The sequence below is a fragment of the Clytia hemisphaerica genome, unplaced genomic scaffold (genome assembly GCF_902728285.1).
Source record: "Clytia hemisphaerica strain Z4C2 unplaced genomic scaffold, Clytia hemisphaerica genome assembly, whole genome shotgun sequence".
Taxonomy (NCBI): Eukaryota; Metazoa; Cnidaria; class Hydrozoa; order Leptothecata; family Clytiidae; genus Clytia; species Clytia hemisphaerica.
In genome coordinates this window covers 489714-513209 of record NW_027104390.1, presented here as the reverse complement: position 1 = coordinate 513209, position 23496 = coordinate 489714, and the positions used below count along the sequence as shown (strand labels likewise).

Sequence of the window (23496 nt, the reverse complement as noted above, 5' to 3'; positions counted from 1 at the left end):
CAGGCCACACTCGGGCCAATTTTTGAAAACATGATTTAAACAGACGTGTAATTTCAGGACTGAATTATTTTAACATTTTCTTTGAGAAAAACTTGGTTTCTCTTAATTATATTAAATATATGAATGTTGTAAATTCATATAAATATTAAATGTCTTATTTGGTATGAAAACATAGTTATAAATATACTTAGGGTGGAAATATTTGCTAGTAAACTGGTCCTGGTTTTAAACTGAAGCGCGTCCACGGGAAGCTCGTAAAGTTTTTTTGAGCAATATAAACAAAACAGACAAATCTTACTTTGTACTATTTTGTTTGACTGGACATGCTGAATCAATTTAACATTAAACTGGTCCTGGTTTTAAACTGAAGCGTGTCCACGGGAAGCTCGTAAAGTTTTTTGAGCGATATAAACAAAACAGACAAATCTTATTTTGTACTATTTTGTTTGACTGGACATGCTGAATCAATTTAACATTTAACATGGCCCGAACATGACCCGAATGACTCGGGTCATGTTCGGGCCAAAAGAATTGATAGGGTCTCTCGGCAGTGGCGGCCTGGCAGGGGGTGCAGGGTGTGCAGTGCACCACCCAGAAAAACCTGAGAGGGGCGCCAAAAAAGATTTTCAAGGGGGCGCCAAAATTTTTTTTTGATGTTTGGTTGGGCGATTTTGCGCTCTTTGACACGTTTTTAGCGCCTTCTATAAGTGCAATGTATATTTTTTTCGCCTGCGGCCCTTCATTATTTTTAACGAATTTTTTCAAAACTACTATCAACATTGAATTGCGAAAAGTCAAAGCAAGAGAAGTGTTGTGTATCCACCAGGGGTTAAATAGGATGCTCACTCCCAAAGTGAGAGATTGATCGAAAGTGCTAGCTGTGGTTTTTGTGGTCTTATGCGGACTAAGTTTTTGCTTTTTAGAATATCTTATAAGCCTTTCTTACACCAAATTTTTTTGCCTGCGGCGCCAGAATTACAAAGAATCCTTATTCTTGCCAACTTTAGAATTTTTGGGGCCTCTTTCAGCCATTGATCTTTATTATGGAGAGTACAGTAAAACCAGGAAATAACAAGGAAATAGATATCAAATTATCATTACCACCACCTTTGTATAAATAAAACTTTGTTGACTCAGAGATTCCGGGCGTTACTTTCAACCAGTCACTGCTCTTACCTTAATAGTTTCATCACTTAATGGTATAGGGCGCAAATAAGGACACAAATACCAGGGGCGCCAATTTGATAGTTTGCACCACCAAGAAAATTAAGCCAGGCCGCTACTGTCTCTCGGCCCGAACATGGCCCGAAGAGGCCCGAGAATTCTCAGGCCATGTCGAGGGTCGTCTCTGTTCTTTGCTTGGTCAGCTTGGTTGGGTTATATTCCATCCAGTAACAACAGGAAATGTAAAATAATAAATAAATGCCAATAACACCTACCACTACGGCATAGTTTTTAGCTTTTAGTTATGAATCAATTCATCATGGAACATTCTTAAATTACGACTCTCCTATCCTTGGAACACTCTTTGTCTAGTTTCAAAATATGGCCCAAGTATTTACCACTTAAATGTAAAGAAAACGTATCTTAAAATATTCCTGAACAGGTTTAAGTTTTAAAAAAGTAATACCTTTCCTTTTGTGAACGTCATTAGCTTAATTCTTTTGGCCGACTGACTGAACTGATGACTGATTGTGTCGCCATTTTCAAGTTTTTTTCTCACCCAGTTCTTTGACTACCATCTTTAAACATTTAATATTTGGAGCCGGGCGGTTCCGAGTCGGGGGCGGGGGAATTAGACAGATATAGGGCGGACCCGCGCCGTGCGGTTTTATTAAAAGTCTGTGTTAACTGTTGTACCCAAGGACACTTTTTATACCAAATCAAAAATCCCCCTAACCAATGAAGTATAAGCCCAAAGGGCTAGAATCGAATCTCCTTGGTAGGATTTGAAGCCAACAAATCCTACCAAACCAAAGTTGCGCGGCCTCCTCTAACACGTTATCTGGCAACCTCGTCCCCGTGTATCCCAGGCTTTATTTACGTTACTGATTGACGCCTAGCGCTATCAGTAAGCATCAAAAAGCTGATAATGCGCAGGGAACGAGGTTGGTCATCTGGTACTCAATGTAGAAATTTTCTTCCGACACGCTAAAGCTCTGAAGGTCGCTCGGGAAAATTTTAACATCTGGAACCTTTGGGTTACCATTTTTCATTTTTCTGTAAGGTTTCTCAGGCAGCAGAGATTTTCATGCTAAATTCAGTCGGGTGCAACCGATAGTCAAGCAAAAAGTGTAAGGACAGCTAGACACGACTGTGATGCGGTACATCAAACGATGACTACTATAGGTCTCCGATGGTGATATTGGCCCGCTCCTTTAGCGGGGCGGCCGCCAATATACACCATCGGAATATCAGATAACCTAACACGGTACCGTGAGTATCACAGCGCGAATATTTTCTCTTTGAAAACTTGACCTCTGATACTCAGGGTACTAACACGGTCCGTCTAGTTTTTACACAAATGACAGGCAGATTGGAACTAAAGTTTACTGCTAAATTTCGAAAAATATATCACATGAAAACAAAAGAATTGCTAGATTCAATCCGTCGTCCAAAATACGACGCATTTAAGGTTTCACTTTTTCTTGCCTGAGAAAGGTTAGAGATTCGATTCTAGCCCTTCGGGCTTATACTTCAATGCCTCCTAACAACAATCAAAAGCGCCAACAAAATTGTCACTTGTTAAGGGCTAAGGGAGCGTTTATATTAGCGAGGTTAAGCACGGGTTTATTTTGACCGTAAAGTGCGATACCGTAGGCCTGTACATAACTTGCCAAAGCAAACCATGTAAGTAATATCTTATTTATGTACAGGGCTACGATATCACATTGAACGGTCTAAATAAACACTTACTTAACCTCGCTATTGGTTATAGGTGTAAGCACCGTGAAGAATAAGCGGACTGACAGAAGCAAAGATCAGTGGATTCTTTTATGTCTTTTATTTATCCATCATATTACTGATAATAAATTTCAGGGCTAATTTTGAATGTACCCTGATTTTTTTAGGCCATATCATTTGGATCTTTAACCTTTCCAGTGCATAATTTTTTTTGTAAATAAATAAGAAAATTTCCAACTTTTTTTTTTTGAAATCCAAAATTTCAGCTTGTAGCTTGAGAGCTTTGGACAATACAATGGTTTTGGTACTCTTAAAAAGGTATTTTTATACTCTTTCTAAAAGCATTCAGATTTTACAGACTGACATCAAATAATTAAATCTCGGTCCCATTAAGGGTCGTAAAATTCACAAAATTTTGCAATTTTCCTCCCTTTTAGTTCCACTAAGGGTCCGAGGGTCGAAAGCCGGGCGGAATTAATGACAAATTAATTCTTAATTAGCCTCCGTCTCGGAAGAGGACTGGGCCCGAATTTGCGGACGTTTTCACAGTTTCACTTTCGTTTTCGGCTATACGACGGCGTTTTCAAGCAGAAAGCAGAGGAAATCTGTTAAATTATGGCAGGGAATGCTAACCTATTTTTCCAGTGTTTCTCAAGATTGGAGCAAGATTATTGTTCTAGAAAGTTCATAAAGCCCTAATAGTTTCAGATTAGTATGATTTCATCAGAAAAAACATTTACACCAAAGCTCCTTATTGATATGTGAAGGCTACCAAAAATAGCAATGTCCTCCATCAGAACAACTTTTACATAAGGGACAAGGACAGTCAAGAAGTCTACTTTGTTGAAAATTTGCACAAAATACTTAGAGAAAATGATACTATGGAAGCCCATTCTATACTCCTAAATGATACCCCTAGTTGAAAGATCAGCAGTTGAGAGGGTTGATTAAAATAGAACTCAAAGCACACACTAAAGTATACATATATATATTTGTCCAGAAAGAACTGGCATGTTGTTTGCTTTGTTTTGGTGTTTAAAAATATGTACTTATCAGTCCTAAAAAAATACAAATTCGAATATAATGAGGGCAATGAGTCTGGTTAAATGTTACTATATTTACAAGAAAGGATTACTGAAAAATACTACTGTATGTACTAATGATGATGAACTAAACTCAAAAACTAAAACTTTACCATAAATTTACATTACGACAATTTAAAAATCTATCTTTAATAGCAACAAAGAAAAAAACATGGCTCAAAGTTTTAAAAACAGACCTAGTCAGAGCTTCAATTCAGTAGGTATAGAGCTTTCAAAATTTGAAAACAGACACTGCATTGGTTAATACAAGACATACTATCCACACGGTTTCTTCGATTCATGAAAAAAATAAAGTATTTATCAAAAAAAGGTTCTCTTTTTTTTTGGTAATCAATTCCAACAAACAACAATCAATATGACAGTTTTTTGAAAACCATCCCACAGTGTAAACATTATCAACCAACTAAACCCACCCCGCCAAAATTGTAAAAATAAGTCAATATAATTTCTATCAACAATTTCTCGTAAAATGTTTTTTTTTCAACATTCTGATACCAATCATGGCTGGAGGCATCATGTGTAGAGTGACTGTGTGGCATTTCATTGCTTTTAATGATCATGATACCAAACATCAACCAAACAAAACTGACGCCAAGCCAAATCTGCCGATTAAAAATTTCCATGAAAATTATAATTGAAACTTATCTCGTAAAATGCTTTTTTAAACATTCTGGAGGTGTTCAAAGTTAGAGGTATCATATATAGAGCCAAGCAATACATGAAAAGTCATTTGCTATCCCTTTTGCCATGAGATATATGAGTCAACAAATCAAACAAAAACCAACAAATCATGTCTCTTCACTTTCATGTCACATCGTGTTTATATGGGGTATCAGAAAGCCAATCCACAAGAAGAGCCATCTTCCTTTATTATGGAGTGTTCCAAAACTATTGGTAGGTTGTTTGGAAGTAAAGAAACCCACACAGTTTGTTTTATTTTGAAGATTTAACTTGAAAACAAACTGCAACTTTCCAGCAGAAACTCATGTTTCAACCTGCTACATAACATTGGTCAGTCGGGTCTGCTACTAACATGTAATAGTTTTATTATAGCCGAGCTTGAGAATCCGTAGGCAGAACTTGTAACATGTATTATGTGTATAATTATGTCAGTCGACTTGAATCATGATACATTACTCACATTTCACTGGATGCATTTTCGCTGTGAAATTATCCGCAAAATTTTCTGACCGCGTTCTGAGACGGAGGCTAATTGGCTGAGTATTCAATATGCATATCCATTTTAGCCTGGAGATCCATGCTATGATTTCTTTATTTATATATGATGGCGAAATGAATATGCGCAGTATTCTAATTTAACAGGTTCTCCAATCTAAGGTATTTCGGTGAATTTTCGTGTTTTTTGAAATCAAAGTCAGCTGAGTTGGACCAAGTCATAGTTTTCGGGCTACAGCACCAGTTCATCATTGAGAGAACATAACCAAATCAGGAATGAAAGAGCAGACAAATGTGAATTTCCAGTTTGTTAATTTATATTCAAAATATAAATCCAATATAACAATAAATAAAAAATAAAGCAAATGTAGTCTATTATTTATTCGACGATGAAAAGGAAAATGTATATGACATAGTGTGGATTCGAACACATTCAAAGTAAACACAAGAGAATATTAAGCCTCCATAACTCGAACACACTAAGGAGGAATTCGAGTTATGGAGACTGTAATGTAATCACTACACTGGACACTTGAGTCGTTCTGTCAGATTCAAGATGGAAATATTTTGTTGAAGGCAGACCAGGGAACTCCTTAGTTCATACCCACTCATAGCCGAAGCGAGATACCCTGCAAAATTTATGAGGGGGTGCAGACTTTTATGACATATTCATTATCTTTTGATAAAACAAAGACAATAATTACAGTGTCGTAAAAACTGCTCTCATCCATAAATTTTGCAGGGTATCTCGCTACGCCTATGCCACTAAAACTGGCAGAATAAATTTCTCTGAACCAAATTCAAAGATGATTCTAAAAGATTTATCGCGAGTTAATCAAACTCCAAGACTATTTTTTACAATCTTTACAAGAGAATCATTTTAGTGATTCCTCTTCAAGAGTGATCGATTTGAGCAATAACTGTATATATGATCAAATCTCGTATAATACCAGTGTCTTCGACAGTGTTTTTGTAAATTAATTTCCATTAATAAAATTGGTTTGAGAAAAATTACAAAGAAAAATCAACAAGAAATCAACAATCAATGTAACTTCTAATGATGCAATATGTATACATAAAAGACAAGACAACAAAAAATATTAATAATAAAATATAAATAAAAATACTACCAGTAAACTAAAAATACCTCTAATTATCACAAAAAAATATTTTATCTTTTTAGTATGTTTTTTTAATTTTCCCAAAATGGAAGAAGGACAAATTTAAAGTGGAATTTTAAATAAATATTAATTTTCTTAGGATGAATTCCTCTTTCATTTTTAAGAAAGTTCGCGATATTAAATTAGAAATATCATAATCATCTAAATTGCATTATACAGAAATTTGTTAAAATCTAATAATTCCATTTTGAAAAGGTTGCGAATTACATGTGCCTATTAATCACCTGTCGCAGTACGCCCTTAGCAAGCACACCCACCGCTCCTATCATCATGTGCTTCGTCTACTTCACGTAATTTATGACCTCGCTCACCGCCATTCGCTAAGGAGGGCGGAAGGGTGGCTTTGTCAACACATCTTTCCATCTGTTCCATCACCTGTAGGAAAACAAAGTGTATGAAATTAAGATTCTTACATTTAAATAGACCAGCGGAGTGTAAACAACTTTAAAAGAAATCCGTTCTCAGGTACCTGAAAGACCCTTTCATTTTGTTAACTTTTTACCCAATACGAAGCTAATTATCAATTTTTGAAATTTTTCCAACTGTTATTGTTATTGATATATAATCTGCATATTGCAGAAACAAATCACAAGTGATAGAAAAAGAAAGAAAGGATTGAAATATAAACACTTACTTGTTCTAGGAGAGCGTCGATAGCTTCGTTGACATTTTCACCAGTCTTAGCACTCGTTTCGAAATATTTGATCCCTAGAGAGTCAGCTAAGTCTCTGGCTGCTTTCTCGGCGACTTGCCGTTCTGCTTCTAAATCAGTCTTATTGCCAATCAAAACTAAACAAAAAATAATTGGAAAGAGGTCACAATTGGCTAGATCTGTATTTTAGCATGTCGAAAAGATATTTTGTTTGAGATTCTGGCAGAGGGCCCAACATATTTTGCTTGACTTTAGTAGCATTGATAAACTTTTTAGACAACCCTTGCTGGTATTCAGGTTATGTCTAACAAAAGAAGAACTTTTTAAAGGTCGTAATCAAACAGGATTTCGGGTTATCTGTCTGTAGCCTTATCTATGCTTAAACTGTTTGGAAATTACTACAAATCTAAAGAGATAATAAGACATGATTCAAGTTTTGTCTTCCAGTGCAAAATTAATTTATAAATCTGTCTACAGATTAATGAAAAAAAATGAAAGTTAAAAAACCGTAGAATATAACCACTGAAATTAAGATTTTACCGCAGAAAAGGGAAACAATTCTCAGTTCTTTTGCTCGAGGAGAGGTTGTTGGAGTCACGGATAACTTTCAATTCACAAAATCTAACATGAATCTCCTTCCTTATCAATTAGGGGTTATTATTTTCATTTTAAAATAGAAACCAACATGCAATCAATTAAAACCATTAGCAAGTAATTAATTAAAAAGGTACCAAACGATTTGAAAATGTATTATCTACACAGCTTCTCTATAATAGATCATATTATTTCAAGCTTGTTCAATGTTCAACTTTAGAACGTTCTGCGAACGAATCGTTAGATTCAGCTTAGATCAGCCTGTATACAAACGGGGGTAAATAATTGTAATCTACCTCACTAATCCCGAAAAAGTAATTAATTAATTTATCCATCCATCTATCTATGAAATAAAGGAATAGAAAGAAAAGTGACAATGAAGGCCATTGACTGTCTGTAAAACAAGCTTACTTATAGTTGGGTCTTCGCAGTATGCATGTGTTTGCAGTTGAGACAACCAACTCCTCACATTGACAAATGATTCTTCATGTGTTAAATCAAACATCAATAAGAATCCCATTGCATCACGAAAGAATGCTGTTGTTAAGCTTCTGAACCTAAAAGTGATATTTAAATATTGACACAAAGCTTTGTTTTGGGATTAGAATATTGTTAGGTTCTTCACACAAGTGAAGTGTTTTTAAAAGTGATCAACTTTTGTGACCCAAAAGAAATATTACAAACACATATAAAAAGCAAGAGAATGATAAAAATATAAATGTTTTTATTAAATTGAAATTAAAATTAAAAACGTCTTTTTTATAAGAACATCCAAAAATGTTTGAAATCTTCGGATTTTCTTAACTTTTTGGATTTTAAGCCTAAAAATGCTCTTAACATTTTTATATTTTCACCATTTTAGGACAATTTTTGCCTATTTTCTTAAGAAATCGGGTGTTTTAGAGTCTGCAAAGCCGTAAAATGTTCCTGAACATGTTCTTGAGATTTTGGCCATCGAAGCTTTATGTTCTTATATAGTTTATTCTTACAAAAAAACGTGTAATGATAAAACTAAACGCTTCAACTAAAGTAAAGCGGATTGTTGAGTGCAAAATTTATTTTTTCAATTACGCATTGTTTGTAAACATACCTTTCTTGGCCGGCGGTATCCCATAGTTGAAGATGAACTCTCTGCCCTCTCGCTTGTTTGGATCCATCAGAATTTTTCGCATGGTATACCTATCAATTAAAAGATAGGTAGCAATAAAAATAACTCCTCTTCTTGTGGAATAATTTTTGCAGTACTAATATTTGAAATAGGTTTCTAAGCGAAATTTTAATCACCCTTTTTGTGTCCAAATTCATTCATTTTCCTAGGGCTTTTTAAAAAAAGACTTTTTTCTGTATATATTTAGTGGAAATTATCTTTGCAGCAGACATCCAAAAGACATCTAAAAAGTTTGACCAAGAGTTAAAAGAAAAAGTTGACAAGACTATGAGATTATTAACAAGCCTTTTGGGTTTGATATTATTAAGGGAGGGGAATATTTTCCATCCTCCTTAGTGTTTTTTGTAAACTAGGGATGCTATGAACTTAAAACTTGGCACAAAATGTCCTCTACCTTGGTAGGATCGTCCCAAGTTTAGTTAACAGAAATTTTTGTATAGTGAGTGGCTGTAAAAAGTCTCTCCCTACAAAACGCCTTCATAGAATGCACCCCCCCTGAGCTTAGGGGGGGGGCTAAACCATTTTTGCTTGATTGGGGGCTGTATTTTTCAAAAAATACTGGGGGCTAGCTTGCTAGGGGGGGGGCTGAGTGTTGTGTAATAAAACTGGGGACAGAGCTGATAGATTGAAGATATTTTAAATTATGTTAAAAATCTATGCTGTGGGGAAGGTTTTATCCCTTATCCCCTTTTATCCCATTTTATCCCTCTTGAAAATTTTTTTGTCTGCAACGCATTAAATTTATCACGAATTTGCATGCAATATTTCTTTTATATTTTGCTTTGTGAAGGTGGCTACTTGTTTCTGTATTTTAGCTCCCAGTTTTCGTTTGCAATTTTTTTGAGTGTAACCCCCCGCCATGCGCTCTGAACATTAAGCAAAATTTGTTTGATCTACATCATACAGACCCGATCAATCGAACTTGTCAAGCCAATCAAACAATCGAACTAATCTAACTCAATCAAATGATTGAAGTTCATAAATTATTCGAATGTAATCAGACACTCACAATTTTTGAAGAAATAAGAGTTTGATTAATTTGCTAAGTAAAAAGTTCCATTCCTTCGATGATATTCAACAGATGCAAATAACAGCCGGTGACTGGTAATTACCAATAATTTCGCAGTTCTACAAGCCATTCTGGAGCTCAATCTTTCACTTTGTCCGGTTAAAATTTGATGGTTAGAGGCTTAAATAAATACTTAATAGCAATTCGAATTAAAAGAGCCAATCTAAAGGTCATTTCGGACTATTCAAAGGGGTTCTGCCAAATCCATGTACAAATTATTTTTGATGCACTCAAAAAATTACCGGCCAACTGAAATTTCCTTATTTGCAGCACTGTATCAATCCTTACCTCTTCCCTCATTTGGATCGCAATTGCCATTTTGATAGTTCCTGGACCTAAGAATTATCATTGTACCCGGATATTTGTCAATCCGGAATAAAGTCTGTAGGCTCTCTGTTACGATTTTGCCTGCAGCTGCGTGGCAAACTACTATCTTCCAACAACCCTGATAATGACGTTGAAAGGATACCGTTAACTGCTTTAACTTGGGACATCTGACAAAACATGGGACCGCAATTTGACCGCAATTTGGCCACCATTTTACCGAACCTCCAAAGTCATTTGATTTGAGTTAACGAACAGCGTATTAAAAACTACACGATTTCTCTTTCGCACAGAGTAGGCTTTTAAAATATGAAATATGAAAAAAAATCTGTAGTGGAACACATGCAAATATCTGGAACGAAGAAGACTGAGTTAGTGGTAAAACGATGGAGCATTTGACGTCACTCGAGACAACCCACGGCATGGCCTGAACATGTTCGGGCCTCTTGATTAATACTTTTTAAAAATGGCCCGCGCGGGTCCGCGCAGTTTTGGACCATGTTCGGCCCAGATTTTCGAAAACTTGCTACGATCGCGCATGTAATTTCAGGACCCAATATTTATATTTTAAATTCCTTATTTTAGCAAACAAATTTAAAAATCTTCATCTTTATTCAAATATATATTGTTCAAATATAAAAGTTAATCATCTATTTTCCAATTAAGTTAGGAAAATTATTAAAAAGAATGATTTGAATCTTACATAATATGGTCTTCTTTTTATTCTTTATCCCGTTCCCTTTTCTCGTGCTCTTCTCCTATTCGAAGCAGAATTTTTCTGGATCGTTTTTTGTACTGTTATACAACTTTGTGAATCAAACTGGTATTTGGAACTTTGAATTTGTCTTAATGAAAATATTTAACAATGGATGATGATAAACCAGGAAAGGTAAATAAATCCGTATCAATTGTAAATACATGGCCCGAACATGTTCGGGCCATGCCGTGGGTTGTCACTCGAGCGGCAAGTTACACACTCGTTATTTGTTAATCCCATCAGACGATAGACGGTTAGGCGGCAGGCGTTCTCCAATTGGCGGTGGGCGTTCTCCAATTGGCGGTGGGCGTTCTCCAATTGGCGTCCGGTCATTTTGAATGAAAACAAAAAAGTTAAAAAGGACGCGCTATCAGTGAAAGTTATCGTGACATGTTATGACAGAAAGTATCATTGATAAACTTGGTGGAGTTATCAAAACAAATTTGTTGTCAAAGAGATTTAACAGTAAGTGAAAATACAGGCCAGATATCAACAGTCCCATGTTTCGACCAATCGTCCCAAGTTAGAGCAGTTGATGGTGCAGCACAGGAAAAATGTATAATCTGTTATAAGAAGTATTTTCCCAATTTATATTCTGAATTTGGTTTTGAAGAGAAGTGAAGCGGCATGAGCTTGTCAAACAAATTTGGCTTATCAAACTGATCGAACTGCAACCCATTGAGCGAGCTTGATCGAAGACTCACATTTTCTTTTAAAAATCTTAGATTTTGATTAAATTTTTTACTCAAACTTTAATTGTTCGATGGAGTTTGATTTGTAAAATCCCCGGATTGTCCGGGGAAACGACCCTCGACATGGCCCGAGTATTCTCGGGCCAAAACTTTTATTGGAATTCGCGTAAAGCCCGAGTATGGCCCGAGCTGGCCCGAGAATTCGGGCCGTGTTCGGGCCACACGCGGGCCACACACGGGCCACACTCGGGCCAATTTTTGAAAACATGATTTAAACAGGCGTGTAATTTCAGGACTGAATTTTTTAAACATTTTCTTTGAGAAAAACTTGGTTTCTCTTAATTATACTAAATATATGAATGTTGTAAATTCATATAAATATTAAATATCTTATTTGGTATGAAAACATAGTTATAAATATACTAAGGATAGAAATATTTGCTAGTAAACTGGTCCTGGTTTTAAACTGAAGCGTGTCCACGGGAAGCTCGTAAAGTTTTTTGAGCGATATAAACAAAACAGACAAATCTTATTTTGTACTATTTTGTTTGACTGGACATGCTGAATCAATTAAACATTTAACATGGCCTGAACATGGCCCGAATGACTCGGGTCATGTTCGGGCCAAAAGAATTGATAGGGTCTCTGCGGCCCGACATGGCCCGAGAGGCCCGAGAATTCTCGGGCCATGTCGAGGGTCGTCCGGGGAATCGGCAGGGTCGTGTGTAATGTCATGCTGCACCTTGCGCCAGTCTGGAATTCATGAGAATGTCCTCAATTGGGTGTAACCTTCTTGATCCTCAAAATATCTTTGGCGTGGCTTTTGCATGGATTCCACACTGGACCACGCGTAATTCATGTTAGATATTTATTTCCCAGATCTTATTGTTTTAAACTCACCACTCTTTTTTCTCTGAAGTCTATTCCTACTGTTGATATAAATTCCTCTGCAAATTTTCCATCAGTGTATCGATAAAGGAAGGTAGTCTTTCCGACTCCGGAATCCCCAAGTGCAAGAAGTTTTATTAAATAATCATAATCAGCTATTTGAGGTGGAGGCTTTTCATCCATTCTCTATCTACAAGCTGATAGATACTATTAGAACTATATCATATCTTTCCCAAGGAAATCTCAAACTTCTTTAACTATTTTCCAATAAAACCTCTCAATATTAAAAAGTTGATCTTTTTTTCCAAACCACCAAAACCAGCAGCTTCTTTTTTGTAATGTTTTTGTTTGTGCGACTTGAATCGGAAGACAGATGTTTAGCCTCGCTTTCAAAAATCGAATATTGGCGTAATACTTTTACGCCCCCCGTATTACGCCCAAGTAGATCGATTTCGGTGATCTCTACTTTAGACATAGCCTTCCTGTAAAATTTGATCTGTTGGCCGAATATTTCAAAAATCTTATTCCTAGAAATGAAGATCTGTTTCTCCGCAAAACCTAAATTTTTAATCTCAAAGTATCTTTCCTAGAAAATTTGATCTGTTTCCACAATTTTCAGAATTAAAATTTTGATCTGTTTTCCCAAATAGGATATCTGTTCCCCTCTCCTGGAAATTTTCATCTGTTTCCCTTTCTTTTTGTTATTGATATCTGTTTCCCCCATAAAGTTCAATCCGTTTCCAATGCAATATCATTTTTTTTGTAAACAGATATCTGTTTCCCAATTTATCATGTCATCTCCTAGAAATATTGATATGTTTCTCTCTGATGACGTCATCAGCTGAAGCGGGGAAACAGATAGTTTTAAGGAAAAGGTCTCTCCTAGAAAAACGGATCTGTTTCCCCATTTTTCAAAAAAAGCTCTCTCCTGGAAAAGGGAAACAGATATTTCGGGGAAATGGGCTCGTTGGCTGCTTCTGTATGTAGTTAGTGGTAATGGAAACCGATGATCGACAGGCTAAATTCTCTTTTAAAGAATTCTTTTAAATATCTATGCTTTGACCACATCCTCTAAAAACCGGCTCCGTGTAAGAAAATCTGCCTTCTTACGCTTACGCTACGGTGCCCTCCTAGTCTGAATCACGAGGATCTATGAATGAACGGTCACTACTCATATCCACGCTCCAAGATCTTTGACTGAGTTTTTGTTTTCGAGCTTTGTTGTTAGTGAAATAATTTGATAGACTTTTTCATTCAGAACTTTACCGTACGAATTCAGTTTCTTCATGTTATCTTGGGGGGGTACTTACTTAGGCAAAAATGGGTGCTGGGGTATGTGCGGACGGTTAGGGTTGGTTTTTAATCGAGCTGTGATACTCACGGTTCAAAAATCAGTCTCTCGGTTTTCGGTCCCTTCCGGACATACCTTGTCTGTACACAGACCCAGTGTCTACAGCCAGTTTCAAATTCATTGCCGTTAGAGAGTCTGTTGTCATTGTCTTTTTTCATTTGAGATTTTTCAAACCGACCGCTGCGATGGAGTGTTCGCGAGAAAGGAGAGACGATAAGAGTTGTGTTGCTATTTATAATTCATACTTCATCGCAGAGGTATATGTACGGGAATTTTTTTTATCAAACAGACAATGCGCACAGAGTGTACTACGAAGCGATAAACGTGAGATACACTCTGGTACAGAGTAAGACATACCTCTCGCTCATCCGCCAATCCTAGTACCCCCGGGCATGTTAATGCTCTTTTGACAGTCCTGAGGGAAGGGGAAGTGGGGGTTATCATTTGATCTTGGCAGGGATTTTCTAGGTGGCACTCATATGTTCTAGTCCACGGCATGTGCCACCCTTAAGGGTAGGTTTTTATCGAAATGCACTGTGTAAGGGTGAACTTTTTATAGAGTTCACAGGGTCTTCTTTTTGTTGGATAAACTGTAAAGCTAGTCTTTGGAGACTGCTGAATTGGAAGTGTGACAGTTAAAATCTGATTTAATTTAATAGTTTTGACTCGCGCCCATTTTGATTTGTTTTACACATTGTGTCGCGACATCTCTGGTTCTTTTCCCGGTGGCTTCAGCAAAATAAGATATGAAATCAAACTACACTGTAAGGGTCAGAAACATTTGGTAAAATGTACTGTAAGGGTATCTTTTCACTGCTGAAGGGCTGCACTGTAAGCGTCCGATTTTGAAAGCCATTTTTTGGTGGCACATGCTGTCGTTTAGAAATCGAGTGCCCCACCCCCGGGAGTGATTTCCTCTTTCCTCGCCCCACCAACCAGGAAAAAGCCGGACTGGGACTATTTTACTTGGAATTTAGGCTTTTGAGTTTTGAGGGTCAAGAAATAGGATTTCAGGTGATTACAGCCCTTAAGGGGACTGGAATTAGAGATTTTGTGATTTTTACGACCCTTAGTGGGATTTTAACGATCGAAAAAAGGCACCCTTAAGGATGGCATATACCCGCATTCTCCTTTTGTCTAAGTGACCCCCCCCCCCGATGGTGAACCAGTGTGAAGATTCAGTGCAAAAAAAATTCTACACTTTTTCAAACACATTAGTCACATTACAAGGAAGGCCAACCTGTGGCATTCACGATATCTCGCGAGTTCCCTTCCCTTCTAGCTATATTCATGATAGGCAACACTAGAGAGTCTTCTGAGAATTTTCAAAAAGTTCAACCCAATACGACACTTAAACAATAGAAAAAGTGACGTATTGGGTTGAACTTTTTGAAAATTCTTGGAAGACTCTCCAGTGTTGCATATCATGAATTGCACCTGTTATGCAAATTTGGGCTAACAAGGAATCTTTCGAAGTATTGAAGAGTATAAGGCGTACCTCTAGAGTGTAATATAATGTCTCGCTTCCGCTGATTTAGTCGTCTTTAACAATTGCAAAGATGATATGCACTGTAACACCCTTTCCCAATCCCCACAGATATCATCAATCATCATCCAAGAAAGTTGTCAGATGTTCGGTTCGACTTAACCTTCCTTTCCTCGAAATATTTAGCAAAAATGTCCAGGAAATAATTCACTGGAGTCCTAGTCAGTGAGATCTTACCCAAAATAGCGATATACAGGATATGAAAAATACGCTGGATATATGGATACGCCCATATCTAGGCGCGTGTATTGGACTAAAAAGTAGAATAAGTCAAGTCAACATGCTAAGCATGATAAGCGACCAGGTCGTATAGAAAGCCTCGCACTTACCATAATTTTTTCTTGCAAGTCCATGCCAATTGTTGGAATAAATCTATTTTCAAATCCACCACACACAAATCGGATCGTCAAGGATGTTTTCCCTGAAAAGTTGATGTGTATAATGGTACTGTTTTTATGATATTGCTATGCAATTGGTTTTGGGAATCGTTTTCAACACTTTTGGGCTGATATTTATACCGAGTTTATGTTTGTGTGTTTTTATACAATGGAGATTGCTAGGTTTCGATTTTTCTAGATCTTGATTGACCGATGACGACGGTAAATCAGCATCCTGGATTTTACGGGTAAAAACAGCGGGTTGTTTCAAATCGTTTCAACTAGTCACCCCACCACCCTCAAGTCTAAACATCGTCTAGTCTAAACATTGAAAACAATTGCTTAGTCTCCGCAAATCAAATAGCTGTGCAATTTGCTCTGGATACGCATTTGATTGAAAGATAATTTAAAGCCGACCAGCGTGGATATATTCAGAAGGATTAAGAGTGTGGTCAGAAAGTATCTACTAGGGGGGGGGGGAGAAAAAACTTCAAGTCTTTAGGCGGGGGCTTCAATTTTTTTCATTAGAGTAGATTTCAAATGTTCCTTGTTTACCTTTGACCTTATTAAGGCCTCCTTTAAGCATGTTTAAGCATGTCCTCCTTTAAGCATTGACCTAAAAAAGGTCAATTGTTTTTTATCTCTCCCCCAGAACCTAAACTCATAACTACGTCTCTGTCAGCTGCTATTTTTGTAGCGTCAAATCATCCGTTTTGAGAAGTTTTCAAGTGGCATCTATTAGGAGGGGGGTACCAAAATACATTGACTAGTTAGGAAGGGCGGCTGAATCTTTTTTGAGGATATCAAGGAAATTTTTGAAAATATCCTCCACCTAACCCTAGTAGATACTTTCTGACCACTCCCTATAACTTAATTCTCCATGCTGGAGATACAGTAGACTCCCGGTTATTCGAAGCTCCAAGGGGGATAAGAATTTATTTCAAATAACCGAGAGTTTGAATAACTGAAAAATTCGTTTTCCCGCCAGGTTCTCAACTTAACCTTAATTGGAGGGGCTTTTCTGAAGTAATTAAGGCATTGCAGTTCAGTTGAGCGTAATAAACACAAAGAAATTACTTGAATAGCGATATATAGCCCTAAATATTGAAACCTGTTTTTTAATGGAAAAAAATATTTCAATCGCAGAAAATGTTCTCACTCGACGATCTCCCAATAAGAAAAATTCGAATAACTGAGGAGGGCGATTTAGTCTATAATGTACCCCAGGGGGAATAGAAATAGCTTCAAATAACTGAAAGTTCAAATAACTGAAGTTCAAATAACCGAGAGTGTTTTTACCTCCGGGGGAGGTACTACCCTTGTCGACCGACGGGGGTGCTCCGCTGAAGTTCGAAAAATGGACCCTACGTGGGACCCTGAATGGGACTGAAATTCCAAAAATTTTTCAAATTTTCTACTTTTTCCCCAAAATTTCCAAAAATAGGCACCCTACGAGGGACTGATTTTTATATTTTGGTGTTTTTGCAACCCTACCTGGGACTCGTGGCGGTTAAAAAAGGTACCCTGGCCAGCGGAGCATCCCCGTAACCCATCTTGCCCTAGTACCCCCCCCCTCGGGTTTTGCCTGGGTTTAGTAAGCAGATCCAAGGTGAACGCCATATCACTTCGAATAACCGAATTATTCGAATAAGTGCAGGTTCGAATAACCGGGCGTCTACTGTAATGCTGTGTATACCATAACTTCTGGACACATTAAATTCGAAGAAAGGAATTATGTAGACACTGGAAAAACAACTGACTGATTTTCGCCAATTTCTCATGTTCAAGCCTTGTCCGCAGGAATGACAGGAATGACATTATTGTTCATTATTAAATGAAAAACCATTCAAGAAAATCATTCAATACTGGAGAGTATTGAATGATTTTCTTGAATGGTTTTTCATTTAATTTCATCTAATTAATTACAAAGTATGTGTCGTTATGACGTTTGAAATTGCAAGAAAGATGCAAAAGCATGCTAATCGAATATTGACACCAGAAATTTTCAAAATACCTCGAAGAAGCCACCATACCACCACGTGCCACAAAAGGATTTTAATGCCACAGTGGAGCTATGGGGGTCTTGTCTAATATACGTCAATCTCAGTTTTTCTCGGAGAAATATTACTGTAGAAAGAAATCTTGTCAGTTGTCCTTTGCGGACAAAGCCTGTAGATTGATCGTTCTCTAAAACAATGGAAAGATAATACTTCGCTCTCCACCATTTCATTCGATGTTTATAAATCCATGATCCGAGACAAAAAAATTGAGCACAAGTCAAACAAATTAAAATTTCATCCCCGGTGGGAAAAATACCCTAGAATTTCAGCCCTGCTGAGAAATTGACTTTGATTTCATCCCCATTCGAAAATCATTATTTAGAAATTGCATTCCAAAACCATCCCCACTGGATTTTTTAACCTTGGAACAATAGAATTTTTATCCCCATTGAGATTTTAATCGGGATTGTTACCCCCACTGTAGGAAAGAATTTCACCGGGGCTGTGAGTCAGGGGTGTATTGCTCCATGCATAACCAAAACCAGATTCATTGATTTTTTGGCAAGAAAGGTTATAAAAGAGAAGCTTTAACTCACCGACACCTGAATCTCCAAGAGTAAGGAGCTTGATTGCTGCAACTGGTCTTGTGTCGATCACATTTTCACTTCCTTTCATCTGGTCTGCATTTTTGCCACCAAACATTTCGCGAGACGACATTCAAAGTTTACTATCATTTGCTTTTGATCGAATTGTTCAGCATGCTTATGAGTTTGGTGAAGGATTTTTGAAAGCTGACAATATAATAGATTACTAAATATAACTTTGCTCTATGATGCTTTTCAGTCGGGATGGGATGAGTCCTACGTCCTACTCACAAAGGAGTAGCGAATCACGGCGCATACCATGTCATGGCGTATACCATGACACTCAAGCAACACTGGGATGCTCACGCGAGGCCGAACCTTATGAGTGCCACGGCACGTCACAATGACTGTCTAATCTACCCACACTCTTATTATGGCATGGATTAGCCTGGGTGAAGGTATATTCACTTTTCAAGTGAATCGTAGAGACACAGTAGGTATCGAACTCGGGCCTCCCAGGCGGGAGTCAAGGATGATAAACTGCATTCCACTACACTTTTCAGTCCAGTAAATTAAATGTGCACTCATCTTAGTTGTGTTTTTTAGTTGCTATTTTTCAACGAATGCTTTAATTCTGACATATAATTCTGACAAAGCACCTTACACGTTTAAGGCTTCGGGAACACTAAAACACCTTTCTTAGGAAAATGGACAAAAATGCTAAAAAATGGTGAAAAGAAGAACATCTTTTAGGCTTAAAGCTCAAAAAGTTAAGAACATCCAAAGGCTTAAATTTGTGAAAAAAATGATTCCAGAAATTTTAGAAAATAAAATTAAAAAATGAAGAAGAAAAAAATGAACTTTTTATCCCTTGATGACAGAAACTTCATTTTGGTACAGAGTTACTTTGAAGACTCCTTACTTTAGATACAGTTATTTTTCATATATAATTATTGTATAGTAAGTTGTAAGGTAAAAGGCCTTTTGTCGGAGTGAAAAAACAGTAATTACATCATTGTTTACCCTCCTTCCACCATTGAAGGATTTTTCATAGCATTTTTATTGCATTTCTCATCCAATTTCAGCTAATTAATTACTAAGTATCCGTCGTTATGTGGCGTTTAAAATTGATGCAAAAGTATAAGAAATCGAATATTGACACCAGAAATTTTCAAACTTCAACCTCAAAGAAACCACCGCGAAAACGGGGTTTTTCGACTACAACGAACTACCATTTAGAGGCTTCAACCTTCGGTAAAAGAACTTTACCGGAAAAATAACTATTGGCTATTGAGGTTTTAAAGTACCTTTGTACAAAAAATGAAGTTTATATAGCACAAACGGAGAAAAATCCCTTTTTTCTCAAAAGTTATTGTGCTCTGAATTATCTTTTCAACGGTATATAATATTTTAGAAATGAAGCATTTGTTGAAAAATGGTTAAGAAGTCTGCCACACTACACTAGGATACTCTCTTTTGAGCTCCCACTGGAACCCCTACCCACTTGAAAAATTCGTAAAATTATCGTCCCCAGTGGAAAATCATACTCTAATTTTTGTCCTCACTGAAAATAACCAGATAAGTAAATCCTGTCTGCAAGATATTATGCTATTTTTTCCATTCCCACTGAATTTTCTAGTAGTGGAAAAAACAGTGGAATTCAATTTCTCAGCCATAAAAAACGTGGGAATATCAATCCCCATCGAGTTTTGGTCCGTTATTTTTACCCCCACTTGCTGAAAAAATCCTACCGGGTCTGTGAAATGAGAAGGGGGTGTACTAGGCCACTGATCAGCACCATCCAGTCTATTAAAGAGCCATATAACACCCCCAAGCTATACACGTTTTTTATAAGAACAAACTATATAAGAACATAAGAACATAAGAACATAAGGCTTCGATGGCCAAAATGTTAAGAACAAGTTAAGAAATCAAAAATACTTACAATAATGGTCAAAATAGTAAAGAACATTTTTAGGCTTAAAACTCAAAAAGTGAAGAACATCCGAAGGCTTAAAAAAATTGGATGTTTTTAAAAAAAAAACGTGTAGTCAGATAGTGCATTCATGCATTTTCATGGCCCCCGGCGTGGGAATCGAATTGAGGGGACCAAAAAATATGTCGCCCACCATGGTTGGGCGAGGAAGAAAATTTTCGACTTTTTACCCTTATTTCACCCCTCTAAACGGTATATATAAGATTTTTAAAGTAAAAAGAAATTACTTTGCAAAATACTGGGGGGCCATGGCCCCCCTGGCCCCCCAGTGACGGGGGCCATGATTTTGCTACAAGTATTAGTGGGATGGGCTCAAAATTCCAAAGGACATCATGAAAACTATACTACAGCACCTGACCCCGAGAATGAAGTAAACCCCGAGAATGTAGGTTTCTCATTTTTTAGCATTGTAGCCCTAACGATAGTTCAACTTCATAAAAATTTGTTTCAGAGCATACTGTCACATCTTACTGATTATTTCTGGACATAAAATTTTATCTTGAATTAATTTTTTCCAACGAAAATCTGAAGGGAAGTTGATTGGATATTACCCGAACTGAGACATTTTTAAAATAAATCCTCTCCAAATCGAAATCTATTGGAATTAAGTTATGATGATAGGGTATTTTCTTAGTCCTAATGAACTAAGGAAATGGGGAAAATAGTTCAATTCAATATTTACTGTTCTGAGTTAGATATTTTGACGAAAATGTTTGACCTAACTTTTGGGGTTAGTTGACCTACAATTTGGGGGCCTTTATAACCCGACATAAAAAGTCTGTCAAATTATATAAAACTTGTTTGTTGTACTTTTATAACATGAAAGTACTACCTGAGAGATGATTAATGTTGAAATTTTGAGCTCTTACGACGTGTCCCAGACCCATTGGGGCCCCAACCCAATCAGAAAATTTGCCTAAGTTTGGAGCAATAGAATTTCTATTCCAATTTGGACTTAAGTAGAAATTTTTGGACCCGATGTGGGAAAAAGTTCCACCGGGGCTGTGAGGCAGGGGTGTTGTTACATTATTCACATATTTCAACACAAAATTTTCAACCTACAAAATAAAAACAACTTTCTTGTCTCTTCTTTTCGTCCTTCCTTTTACTTTTCCTCATTTGTAGTACGATGAAATTAATATATTTGTTAATTTTTTGTCAGCGTATATTTCTAAATTATGAATCTCACTTAGAGAACAATAATTTCCGATGAATACCGAAATTCCATTCTCAACAACCGAATCTTTTCACCTACATTCTGGGGGTTAAAAAGTGAAAAAATCCAATTTTCAGAATAACAAAATGCTCTTTAGAATATTGTTTTTGCATAAAACATTTCTAAAATTTGCTGTTAGAATTATTCCAATTGAAAAAATATCAACATTTTACTATTACTAGATTTAAAGCCATAAAACCAAACCTACATTCTGGGGGCTATAACGAAAACGGGAGTCAACTTCAAGGACCAAAAAAATTGGTCTATCTATCAAAAGTAATGAAACTATCCCCTGGGAAAGGATTTTGGGAGTTCAAAATTTCGTTGAAAATATTTAATATCTTTAAAAATGCAAATCTACATCTTTCAGGTCTGATTCAAATTTCATCTACATTCTCGGGGTCAGGTGCTGTATGCATAGCAAAAACGTCGACAGCTTTCTAGTCTCTGAAACTGTATAATCACAACATCTCTTAGTATCATATAAATCGAAAGCAGCAACTAAAGAAAGCAAATTCAAATCATGATCAAATTATTTGGTTGTTTTAGAAAGTCAATCAACAAATCATTTCTGCCATGCAATACGAAATCTCATAACAACTTACAAGACATTTCTACACACATTGTTAGATGCAGCACTTATAATAAGTTGCTATGCGATTTATTTCGACAATACAAAAGACATACCATCTACTTCAACCAGCTTGCAGCTTGCTTATTAATTTTTTTTCTCTTTTTTTGTCAAGTCGTAAAAATTGTTGTTTAAAAAGCATGTAACCGCAACCAGTTATATTTTATAGATAGAATAAAAAGTAAGATGTTAACTGCATTAAATTAACAACTAGCTTTGGATTTTTAAATGATCCAATGCTGTTTGCAAAAAATATCAAATTACAATTAGAAGTATCTTGCAAGGATGTCCAATACATATGTTACCAATCTAAATTTTATCGAATCTGAAATAATCTGAGGCCAATATGTTTTTCAATTTTAGTTTTTGTTTGGCGAGTGATATCATGTTCATGGATACAGAATCTCTCCCATGGCACCATATCACCAAGTCGAGACTGCAGTATTATTAAATATATTGGTATAGAAATGATGAAATTTGGAAATACACGTTTTTTATAAGTGAAAACTATATAAGAACATAATGCTTTGATAGCCAAAGTGTTAAGAGCATGTTAAGAACATTTTAAGGCTTTGGGGACCCTAAAACACCCAATTTCTTAGGAAAATGGACAAAATTGCTCAAAAAATGGTGAAAATAAGAACATGTTAAGAACATTTTTAAGGTTAAAACTCAAAAAGTTAAGAAAATTTGAAGGCTTCAGAAATTTTGGATGTTTCTTATAAAAAAGAGTGTATATCTCACTCTCAGTTGGACAAATTTCTAAGAATACTTTACCCTCAGCCAAAAAACACTTTTCTTACAAACTAAGTGTGAGTTATTCTTAGCATATTCACACGTGATATCTTTACTGATAAATTATTTGACCATATTTCTTTTCTCGAGATGTCTATTTTACAGTGATTTTACAAATTTAACCTAATTTTCAACTTACCCCTGTGTCTTCAGAGTAGAAAAAGCCATTGACGAAAAAGTTCATTCGTGAATACATTCTTTTTTAATTTCCCACTTTTTATTCTTATCAATTTGAAAAATCTCACCCCAGTAATATTCTTACGATTTGGTGGATTTTCAACCAAAGAAAAAATCGAGTATTCTTATAAAAAAGCATGTACTATTTTTTGTGGAACACATGATATTTACTATACCATAAATCTCCTCTGTGTAAAATTGTGTGTTGATTGGAAGGAAGTCAAAACATCAGTCTATACCTACTTGAAAACATGTTTTTTTGGAACACCCAGTATTTACTGAAATACTCTGTAACAAAAAGATGCAAGAAGAAGC

General features: G+C 36.3%; 1 protein-coding gene across 2 annotated transcripts; it reads right to left on the bottom strand.

Moving 5' to 3' along the window:
• Positions 1-5482: 5482 nt before the first annotated feature.
• Positions 5483-18496, bottom strand: LOC136819669 (ras-related protein Rab-27B-like). Of its 2 annotated transcripts, XM_067075912.1 has the most exons (6): positions 18379-18496; positions 15735-15826; positions 8701-8789; positions 8022-8167; positions 6999-7153; positions 5483-6739 (listed from the first exon to the last, which is right to left on the bottom strand). In XM_067075912.1, the coding sequence occupies exons 1-6, from the start codon at positions 18482-18484 to the stop codon at positions 6605-6607; spliced, it is 723 nt and encodes a 240-aa protein (XP_066932013.1). In that variant the 5' UTR covers positions 18485-18496; the 3' UTR covers positions 5483-6604. The 2 variants fall into 2 exon arrangements, with proteins under 2 accessions (XP_066932013.1, XP_066932014.1); XM_067075913.1 differs by lacking the exons at positions 15735-15826; positions 18379-18496 and adding an exon at positions 12521-12862.
• Between the last annotated feature and the right edge of the window lie 5000 nt (positions 18497-23496).

Excerpts from the sequence above, each read along its gene's own strand:
- LOC136819669 (XM_067075912.1), bottom strand. The coding sequence starts at position 18,484 with ATGTTTGGTGGCAAAAATGCAGACCAGATGAAAGGAAGTGAAAATGTG. Across the intron at positions 15,827-18,378 it reads TCTTGGAGATTCAGGTGTCG|GGAAAACATCCTTGACGATC; the intron begins GTGAGTTAAAGC and ends TCAACTTTTCAG. Across the intron at positions 8,168-8,700 it reads GATACCGCCGGCCAAGAAAG|GTTCAGAAGCTTAACAACAG; the intron begins GTATGTTTACAA and ends TATCACTTTTAG.